Source organism: Trichechus manatus, unplaced genomic scaffold, assembly GCF_000243295.1.
Source record: "Trichechus manatus latirostris isolate Lorelei unplaced genomic scaffold, TriManLat1.0 scaffold00176, whole genome shotgun sequence".
NCBI classification, from domain to species: Eukaryota; Metazoa; Chordata; class Mammalia; order Sirenia; family Trichechidae; genus Trichechus; species Trichechus manatus.
Genome location: NW_004444112.1, coordinates 5,037,343 through 5,048,606, shown reverse-complemented (window position 1 = coordinate 5,048,606; position 11,264 = coordinate 5,037,343). Strand labels below are relative to the sequence as shown.

At 40.4% G+C, this 11,264-nt stretch overlaps 1 protein-coding gene across 3 annotated transcripts in view; it reads left to right on the top strand.

The window, feature by feature from the left end:
* Positions 1 to 11,264, top strand: part of LOC105756816 (zinc finger protein 470) — a 97,797-nt gene that overhangs the window by 54,244 nt on the left and 32,289 nt on the right. Inside the window, exons 1-5 of one of the 3 annotated variants that reach the window (XM_023741279.1) lie at positions 6,716 to 6,764; positions 7,392 to 7,487; positions 8,413 to 9,170; positions 9,426 to 9,894; positions 10,147 to 10,530. In XM_023741279.1, the coding sequence (XP_023597047.1) occupies positions 6,731 to 6,764; positions 7,392 to 7,487; positions 8,413 to 9,170; positions 9,426 to 9,894; positions 10,147 to 10,286 (1,497 nt within the window). In that variant the 5' untranslated portion in view covers positions 6,716 to 6,730 and the 3' untranslated portion in view covers positions 10,287 to 10,530. Of the gene's footprint in view, positions 6,765 to 7,391; positions 7,488 to 8,412; positions 10,531 to 11,264 lie in introns of those variants that run through there. The other 2 variants (XM_023741278.1, XM_012558596.2) reach the window with 2 other exon arrangements.

Here is an 11,264-nt window from a genome sequence, read left to right as displayed (position 1 = left end):
CTGTCGATGCCATTTCTCCAACAGCATGTGCTTGCTTGTTTTTGTCTCTGTGTCACATTTTGGTAATTCTCACAATATTTCAAAATTTTTGTTATTATTATATCTGTTATGGTGGTCTGTGATCAATGATTTTTGATGTTACTAATTGAAGGGGAAACAGGCTTTGTGAGGCCAAACGTATGTACCCCCATGTGGTCTATTACTTCAGTACAGTTTACATTCTTATGTAAGCCCCTGGCATGGAGCCACTATTGTCCACCACCACTGTAAAACCTCTGCCCTCCCACTGTGGGATGTGGAGATCTGCTGTGGTCCTGCTGCCACACTGGAGTTGCGTGCCTGTTTCTTTGGTCTGTTGGCACCCTCCAATTTCAGAGACAAATTTCAAGTTACTGGTCCATGCCTGGACACTAATGTAATTGTTTTGAGGAGCCACGAACTACGCCCATATAAAACAGCTAACTTAATCAATAAATATGTGTTCTAACTTCTCCACTGACCAGCCATACCTCCGTCTCTCTCTCTCTCCTTGGGCCTCCATATTCCAAGAGACACAACAGTGTTGAAATTAAACCAATTAATAGCCCTACAGTGGCTTCTGAGTGTTCAAATGAAAGGAAAAGTGGCACACCTCTCACTTCAAAAGCTAGAAATGATTAAGTTTAGTGAGGAATGCATGTCAAAAGCTAAGACAGGTTGAAAGCTACGCCTCTTGTGCCAAACAGCCAAGTTTTGAATGCAAAGGATATGTTCTTGCAGGGAATTAAAAGTGCTGCTCCATCGCATGAACACACGAATGATGAGAAAGTGAAACAGCCTTATTGCTGATATGGAGACAGTTTTAGTGGTCTGGATAGATGATCAAATTAGCCACAACATTCCCTTAAGCCAAAGTCTAATCCAGAGCAAGGCCCTAACTCTCTTCAGTTCTTTGAAGGCTGAGAGAGATGAGGAAGCTGCAGAAGAAAAGTTTGAAGCTAGCAGAAGTTGGTTCATGAGTTATAAGGAAAGAAGGCGTCTACATAACATAAAAGTGCAAGGTGAAGCAGTAAGTGCAATATAGAAGCTACAACAAGTTATCCAGAAGATCTAGCTAGGATAATGACGAAGGTGGTTACAGTAAACAACAAATTTTCAGTGTAGACAGAACAGCTTTATTTTGGAAGAATCTGCCATCTAGGACTTTCATAGCTAGATAGGAAAAGTCAATGCCTGGCTTCAAAGCTTCAAAAGACAGGCTGACTCTCTTGTTAGGGGCTAATGCAGCTGGTGACTTTAAGTTGAAGCCAGTGGTCATTTACCGTTTTGAAAATCCTAGGGCCCTTAAGAATTATGCTAAATCTACTCTGCCTATGCTCTACCAGTGGAACAACAAAGCCTGGATGGCAGCACATCTGTTTACAACATGGTTTATTGAATATTTTAAGCCCCCTGTTGAGACCTACTGCACAGAAAAGAAGATTCCTTTTAAACTATTACTACTCACTGACAATGCATATGGTCACCGAAGAGCTCTGATAGAGATGTACAAGGAGATAAATGTTCTCATGCCTGCTAATACAACATCCATTCTGCAGCCCATGGATCAGGGAGTAATTTTGACTTTCAAATTTTATTGTTTAAGAAATTATTTTCATAAGGCTATAGCTGCCATAGATAGTGATTTCTCTGCTGAATTTGGGCAAAGTAAGTGGGAAACATTTTGGAAAGGATTCACCATTCTAGATGCCATTAAGAACATTCATGATTCATGGCAGGAGATCAAAATGTTAACATTAACCAGAGTTTGTAAGAAGTTGATTCTAACCCTCATGGATGACTTTGAGGGGTTTAAGACTTAAGTGCAGAAAGTAACTGCAGATATGGTAGAAATAGCAAGAGAACTAGAATTAGAAGTGGAACCTGAAGATGTGACTGAATTGCTGCAATCTCATGATAAAACTTTAACGGATGAGGAGTTCGTTCTTATGGATGAACAAAGAAAGGGGTTTCTTGAGATGGAATGTACTCCTGGTGAAGATGCTGTAAACATTGTTGAAATGATAAAGAATTTAGAATATTACATAAACTTCATTGATAAAACAGTGCCAGGGTTTGAGAGGATTGACTCCAATTTTGAAAGAAGTTCTACCGTTGGTAAAATGCTATCAAACAGCATCACATGCTACAGAGAAATCTTTCCTGAAAGGAAGAGTCATTCGATGTGGTAAACTTCATTGTTGTCTTATTTTAAGAAATTGCCACAGCCACCCCAGTCTTCAGCAGCCACCACCCTGATCAGTGAGCAGCCATCAGCATTGAGGGAAGACCCTCCATCAGCAATAAGATTGTGACCCACTGAAGGCTCAGATGATGGTTAGCATTTTTTAGCACTAAAGTATTTTTTAATTAAGGTAAGTACATTGCTTTTTAGACAAAATGTTATTGCACACTTAATAGACTACAGTATAGTGTAAACATAACTTATATGCACTGGGAAACCAAAAAATTAATGTGACTCACTTTATTGTGATATTCAGTTTGTTGAGGTGGTCTGGAACTGAACCCGCACTATCTCCCAAATGTACCTGTATACCATGGACTGCCAGAAGAACAAACAAATCCATCTTGGAAGAAGTACAACCAGAATGCTCCTTAGAAGCGAGGATGGTGAGACTTTGTCTCACGTACCTTGGACATGTTGTCAGGAAACACCAGTCCTTTGAGAAGGACATCATGCTTGGTGTAAAAATGGTGGCACGGTGGGGTCGTCTCACCTCCTTGTCTAACTTCACAAGGGGTAGGAGAGAGAATCAAGATCAACAGCCCAAGGCTGATTCCTATGAAGTGGCCGTCAGACATACCTCCTCTCTCCAATCTTTTTACCAATTTTGACACCAGCCATCCTTCCCACAGCACTACTTCTCTGCTGGGTTTGATAATTCATTGCAGTGGCCACACACAACTCACAGACAATACTCATGATTATGGGGTTTATTAGGGAAGTAACAGGTTACAAGTCAGGATCAGAATGACTCAGGATACAGTTTTTTGTTCTGGACAGCTTCTCGGCCGTGTTACAGGCAGGTCTCTCACTGGCCCTCGGCCCTCAGGCCTCTTGGGCCAGCCTGGCCTCTGTGCTGCTCATACAAGTGTTATATAGCTCTTTAGCTCCTCCAATAAATGCTCAAAGGTACCCCACTCTGCCAGGAAGCCTCAGCCCAAAGGTGCTCAGCTCTCTCGCTCTGTGGGTCAGCAAGCCTAACTCCGACAATAAGTACCCAGAGACACCTCTCTCCACCAGAAAGCCTCTTACCTTAAGACACTCAGATCTCTCGCTCAATGGGTTGGCAAGCCTAGATCCATGGACTGGGAAGCCTGATGTGCTGTCTTGGCGCCGGTCTTCTGGTTCTGCTGCTGTTTCTCTGCTTCCCCTTTTCACCATCTTGTGCTGTCTCCAGTGTTACAGTTCTCTCTGTCTTCTGGGTCTAGGAGGTTCTATGCACAGGGACCCTGGGTCCAAATGATGTGCTTGGCTCCCATCTCTTCTTGGTGGTAGTGAGGTCCCCCGTTTCCACCTCTGGGATGGCTCAATTTAAGCCTAGCAGGATGGCAAAACTGAGCAATCTCCTTATTAAGATTCCATACACCTTATTTGCATGGTCCCATCCCCACAAGGGTGACTTGCACCTTATTTGCATTATTAGAAAGCTATCCAATCCCCTTGGAGTGCTACAAGCATGTTGTTTGCATGTTGTTAGGCGTCATCAAGTCAGTTCCAACTCATAGCGACCCCGTATACAACAGAAGGAAACACTGCCCAGTTCTGCGCCATCCTCACAATTTTTATGCTTGAGCCCATTGTTGCAGCCCCTGGGTCAGTTCATCTCGTTGAAGGCCTTCCTCTTTTTTCCTGACTCTCTACCAAGCATAATGTCCTTCAGGAACTGGTCCCTGCTGATAACATGTCCAAAGTATGTAAGACGAATTTCACCATCCTTGCTTATAAGGAGCATTCTGGCTGTACTTCCTCCAAGACAGATTTGTTCATTCTTCTGTCAGTTTATGGAGTATTCAATATCTTCACTAACACTATAATTCAAAGGCATCAATTCATTTTTCTTCATATAGTTCAGCTTCTCAGATTATTTGCTTAGCATATACAGATTGAATAAGTATGGTGAAAGGATACAACCTTGACACACACCTTTCCTGATTTTTAACCATGCAGTATCCTCATGTTTTGTTCGAGTGACTGCCTCTTGGTCTGTGTACAGTTTCCACATGAGGACAGTCAAGCGTTCTGAAATTCCCATTTTTTGCAATGTTATCCATAATTTGTTATGATCCACACAGTCAAATGCCTTTGCATAGTCAGTAAAACACAGGTAAACATCTTCCTGGTATTCTCTGCTTTCAGTCAAGATCCATCTGTCATCAGCAATGATACCCCTCATTTGATGTCCTCCTCTGAATCTGACTTGAATTTCTGGCAGTTCCCTGTCGATGTACTGCTGCAACCTCTTTTGAATGATCTTCAGCAAAATTTTACCTGCGTGTGATATTAATGATATTGTTTGATAATTTCCGTATTTCACTGCATCCATTTTTTGAAACATCTCAAATGGTATTCTTTCAGTTCCTAGAGCCTTGTTTCTCACCAATGCCTTCAGTTCAGCTTGGACTTCTTCCTTCAGTACCCTTGGTTCTTGATCATATGCTACCTCTTGAAACGGTTGAACATCAACCAATTCTTTTTGCTACAGTGACTCAGTGTGTTCCTTCCATCTTCTTTTGGTACTTCCTGCATCGTTTAATATTTTCCCTGTGGAATCCTTCAGTATCATAATTCGAGGCTTGAATTTTCTCTTCAGTTCCTTCAGCTTGTGAAATTCCAAACGTGTTCTTCCCCTTTGGTTTTCTATTTCTAGGTCTTTGCACATTTCATTATAATATTTTACTTTGTCTTCTCCAGTTGCCACTTGATATCTTCTGTTCAGCTCTTTTACTTCATCATTTCTTCCTTTCACTTTAGCGACTCTATGTTCAAGAGCAAGTTTCAGAGTGTCTTCTGACATCCATTTTGGTCTTTTCTTTCTTTGCTGTCTTTTTAACAACCTCTTTCTTCATGTATGATGGTCCTTGATGTCATCCCATAACTTGTCTGGTCTTCGGTCATTAGTGTTTAATGAGTCAAATCTATTCTTGAGATGGTCTCTAAATTCAGGTGGAATATACTCAAGGTCGTACTTTGGCTCTCATGGACTTGTTCTAATTTTCTTCAGCTTTAACTTAAACTTGCATATGAGCAGTTGATGGTCTTTTCTGAAGTCGACCCCTGGTCTTGTTCTGACTGATGATATTGAGCTTTTTTTCCATTTTCTCTTTCCACGGATGTATTCAGTTTGATTCCTGTGTATTCCGTCTGGCGAGGCCCACATGTATAGTCATCATTTATGTTGGTGAAAAATGGTATTTGCAATGAAGAAGCTGCTAGTCTTGACAAATTCTATCATGTGATCTCCAGCATCGTTTCTATCACCAACTTTTGCATTCCAATCACCAGTGATTATCAATGCATCTTGATTGCATGTTTGATCAATTTCAGACTGCAAAAGTTGGTAAAAATCTTCAATTTCTTCACCTTTGGTCTTAGAGGTTGGTGCATAAATTTGAGTAGTAGTCGTATTAGCTGGTCTTCCTTGTAGGCATGTGGATATTATCCTATCACTGACAGCATTGTACTTCAGTATAGATCTTGAAATATTCTTTTTGACAATGAATGCAACACCATTCCTCTTCAGTTTGTCATTCCTGGCACAGTATACCATATGATTGTCCAAATCGAAATGGACAATACCAGTCCATTTCAGCTCACTAATGCCTAGGATATCAATGTTTATGCATTGCATTTCATTTTTGATGATTTCGAGTTTTCCTAGATTCATGCTTCATACATTCTATGTTCTTATTATTAACGGATGCTTGCAGCTGTTTCTTGTCATTTTTGAGTCATGCCACATCAGCAAGTGAAGGTTCCAAAAGCTTGACTCCATCCATGTCATTAAAGTTGGCTCAACTTTGAGGAGGCAGTTCTTCCCCAGTTGATTTTGAGTGACTTCCAACCTGAGAGGTTCATCTTATGGCACTATATCAGCGTTCTGATGCTATTCATAAGTTTTTCACTGGCCAATTTTTTGAGAAGTAGACCACAGCCAAGCCGTTCTTCCTAGTCTGCCTTAGTCTGGAAGCTCAGCTGAAACCTGTCTACCATGGTGTCCCTGCTGGTATTTGATATTCCAGTGGCATAGCTTCCAGCATCACGGCAACACAGTAGCCACCACAATACAACAAACTGACGGACATGTGGGGGACTTATTTGCATAGTCCCACCCAATATTTGGTGGGAGTTACAAGACCATGGCGAGAAAGGCCATATAAAAGCAATCTATCACATTACTGTTGGTAGAGAGCAAAAAAGAGGAAGACCTTTAATGAGATGGATTCACACAGTGGCTGCCATAATGGGCTCAAACACAGTAACAATTGTGAGGATGGTGCAGGAACAGGCAGTATTTCATTCTCTTACACATGGGGTCACTATGAGTTGGAACTGACTCAACGGCACCTACTGACAACAGCATGTCTGTCATTTCAGGAGTTAGTGACTTTCACGGATGTGGCCATAGACTTCTCCCAAGAAGAGTGGGAATCGCTGAACCTTGCTCAGAGGAATTTGTACAGGAAGGTCATGTTGGAGAACTATAGGAACCTGGTCTCTCTGGGTAAGAGTATTTTTCTCCTTCTGCTTTCCTGTAACTCAGAAGTCTTTCCTGCCTGCCTTAGCAACCTAGTGCTGTGATAACAGAAATACCACAAGTGGATGGCCTTAACAAACATAAATTTATTTTCTCACAGTTTGTGAGACCAGAAGTCCGAATTCAGGGTGCCAGTTGTAGCAGAAGGCTTTCTGCTTCTGTTAGCTCTTAGGGAAGGTCCTTTTCTCTTCAGCTTCTGTTTTCCTGGTTTCTTGGAGATTTCCGTGTGGCGTGGCATTTAACGTCCCTCATCTCTACTTGCTGGCTTGCTTGTTTAATCTCTTTTATATTTCAAAAGAGATTGACTTAAGACCCCATACACTAATACTATCTCATTAACATAACAAAGAAAACCTATTCCCAAATAGGAATATAACCACAGGCATAGCTTCCAGCATCACAGCAACACAATAGCCTAACACGATAGAGGTTAGGATTTACAACGTGTATTTTTGGAGGACACAATTTAATCTATAACACTTCCTTAATCAGCATTTTCCTGCATTGCCCTTCTCTCTTAAGACCATGAGGAGTGGGTCATAGTTCTGGGATACTCACATCATGGTCAGTTTTCATATCTTTCTTTGTATACAGGTCTTTGCATTTCTAAACCAGATGTGATTTCCTTATTGGAACAAGGGAAAGAGCCCTGGGAGGTGAACAGACAGATGACAAGAGGCCTGTGCCCAGGTGAGTGCAGAATAACTAGAGATGGGGAAACTAGTCTCCAGATGTTTCTTTTCTCAGATATTTGTGAGAAAATACCTTTCAAATCCCCAGGGCCTGGGGAGAAAATTGAGGCCTCTCCTACACGGGCTTCCCCAAATACCATCCTCTGTATGTTCCTTCTCACATTTTGCTTCCTTCTCTGTAATTATAACTCAGTTTTCAGTGGGTGACCCTGCTGATTTTTGAAATACCAGTGGCGTAGCTTCCAGCACCATGGCAACATTCATGCTACGTTATGACAACCGACAGACAGGTGGTGAATATGTATTTTACTTCAAAAAAAAAAAAAAAACCTAGCTTTCTCCAGAAGGCATTCATATTTTTCAGACAAGGGTTTTTATTTTGTTGTTAGTTTTTTTTTTAGTTTAGTGGATTTTTTTGTTTATTTTGCATAGGTTATATTGCCTCCCTCAAGAAAAGAAGTAGCAGCCTCATGTAGTTTCACAAATAAATTCTGTAAAACATTTGAGAAAAAATGTCACCAATGCTATTCAAAATGTTCCAAGACAAAGAAATAAAAGAGGGCTTGAAATTTTTTTGTTTAATAAATCTTATTTATTATAACATTTGATAGTAAAATTTGCCAAAATAATATCAAAAAAAGGGAACTACGGACCAATCTCAATTATGAACATTTGTGAAAAATCTGAACTAAAAGGTCAAATTGAAATAATATTTCTTGGCCAAAGAGAATTTATTCCAGGAATTCCGGATGGTGGGATCCCGAGGATGGTTGGATTACTTAACCTTAGCTAGGAGCTGTCAAAAATATGTACTTCTTATGGGCTTCAGTAACTTTAAATTCAATGAATGTTTTTTCGTTTTGGAATTTTCCATTCTTCTAGCATTTAATAAAGGAGACATTTGCTTTATTAATATTTTTCAGACTTGGAGTATGTGTGGGTGACCAAGGAGTTATTTCCAAAGCAGGACATTTATGAAGAAAAATTATCTCAGGAAATGCTAATGGAAAAACTTAGAAGCTGTGGCCTTGAATGTTCCATATTCAGAGAAAACTGGAAATGTGAAAACCAGTTTGAGAGGGAGCCGGTAAGTCAGAAGACATGTTTTAGGCGGGAGACAATCACTCATATAGATACCCGTATTGAGGAAAGGGACAACTCTAACAAATCTGGGACAGTTTTTCATCTGGATACAATATCTTATATAAAACAAGTTGTTCCTATGGAAGAGAGAATATGTAATTGTGACACAGAAAATAAAAGCTTAAAAAAACATTCAGTTCTAAAACAACACAAGCAAATCTCTGGAGAAAAGAAACTTTTGAAATGTAATGACTGTGAGAAAACTTTTACCAAAATCTCAACCCTTACACTCCATCAAAGAATTCATACTGGAGAGAAACCCTATGAATGTATTGAATGTGGGAAAGCCTTTAGCCAGAGTGCCCACCTTGCTCAACATCAGAGAGTACACACAGGAGAAAAACCCTTTGAATGTGCTGAATGTGGGAAAGCCTTCAGCCAGAATGCTCATCTTAGTCAACATCAGAGAGTTCATACTGGAGAAAAACCTTATCAGTGCAAGCAGTGTAATAAATCTTTCAGCCAGCTTGCACATCTTGCTCAACATCAGAGAGTTCACACTGGGGAAAAACCGTATGAATGTATTGAATGTGGGAAGGCTTTTAGTGACTGCTCATCCTTAGCTCATCATCGAAGGATTCACACTGGGAAAAGACCCTATGAATGTCTTGACTGTAGGAAAGCCTTCAGACAGAATGCTTCCCTTATACGTCATCGGAGATATTATCATACTGGGGAGAAACCGTTTGATTGCATTGATTGTGGGAAGGCTTTCACCGATCACATAGGACTTATTCAACATAAGAGAATTCATACTGGAGAGAGACCTTACAAATGTAACATGTGTGGGAAGGCCTTTAGCCATGGTTCATCCCTGACTGTACATCAGAGAATTCATACAGGAGAGAAACCTTATGAGTGTAAGATTTGTGAGAAAGCCTTTAGCCATCGGGGTTCACTTACTCTACATCAAAGAGTCCATACCGGAGAGAAACCCTATGAGTGTAAAGAATGTGGGAAAGCTTTCCGGCAGAGCACACACCTTGCTCATCATCAGAGAATTCATACTGGCGAGAAGCCTTATGAATGTAAGGAATGCAGGAAGACCTTCAGCCAGAATGCACACCTTGCTCAACATCAGAAAATACACACTGGAGAGAAACCCTATGAGTGTAAAGAATGTGGTAAGGCCTTCAGTCAGATTGCGCACCTTGTTCAACACCAGAGAATCCACACTGGTGAGAAGCCTTATGAATGTAGTGAATGTGGGAAGGCTTTTAGCGATGGCTCCTATCTTGTTCAACATCAGAGACTCCACACTGGCAAAAGACCATATGAATGTGTTGAATGTGGAAAGGCATTCAGACAGAGGGCGTCCCTTATTTGTCATCAAAGATGCCATACTGGTGAGAAACCTTATGAATGTAATGTCTGTGGGAAAGCTTTTAGCCATCGTAAATCCCTTACACTCCATCAGAGAATTCATACAGGAGAGAAACCTTACGAGTGTACAGAATGTAGCAAAGCCTTCAGCCAGATTGCCCATCTTACTCTGCATAAAAGAATCCATACAGGAGAAAGGCCCTATGAATGTAAAGAGTGTGGGAAAGCATTCAGGCAGAGTGTACATCTTGCTCATCATCACCGAATTCATACTGGAGAGTCATCCTCAACTATTCCCTCTTCCTCACCCCCACACCAGAAAGTCCCATAGATTCAGTCTTCTAAATACCTCTGAAATCCATCCACTTTTTTTCCAACTCATGTCCTATTGTTGTACTCCAAGACATGACCATCTCAATTGGATTTCTGCAGTCATGTTGCAGCCATTTTTCTTCTTGCTCCTCTCAAGTGCATTTTTAACACTGTAGCCAGATTAATCTTTTAAAAAATAAAAATATATATTCATGTTACTTTCCCACTTGAAATGCTGGTTTTGAAGAATATGTTAGATAATCCATGTCAGAGGTTCAGCATACAAACTTTGGCATAAATAAAGTGTTAGTCTAAATAAATGGCAGCCATTAAAGTATGGAGGAGGGGTCAGGAGGGTTCCTTATGAACAGTCCTATTCAGCTGCAAGAAAAATCAACCAGTAGATCAAGACTAAGACAGATTTTGAAGTAGGTGGAGGGTTGCTTGCTCTCTGAGTGGGTAGAGAAGATAAACATACACAGAATTGAAAGATTCTATGATGTATAGGGTAATATGCTGGCTGCTCCCTCCGTATGGATATAAGGACATGTAGCATTGCTGATGAGTAACTTCACTTCACTGACACTGTAGTACATGGGGTCGCTATGAGTCGGAACCAATTTGACAGCGTCTAAGAACAACAACAATGTGATGAAAGGTTTTTCATTACAGTCAGGAAAGGATCAATTGATCATATGGTGTTGGGACACTTGGTTTTCTGAAAAAACAGATCTGTTACCTTATCTGTTACACAAATTAAAGATCTAAATGTAAGTATGAGAAAAACTTACAGTTTTTATGACCTTGGTTTGACTTTTATAAGTATTACGTATAAACCAGGAGCTGACATTAGGCTATAGAAACTTATCTGGTGGAAAACATCATAAAGTCAATAGACAAATGAGGGACTGACAGAAAATATTTGCAAGAGATATAGGAAAGAATCATAATCCCTGATATTCAAAGTACTATTCCAGGTCAGTAGTAGTAACATGTG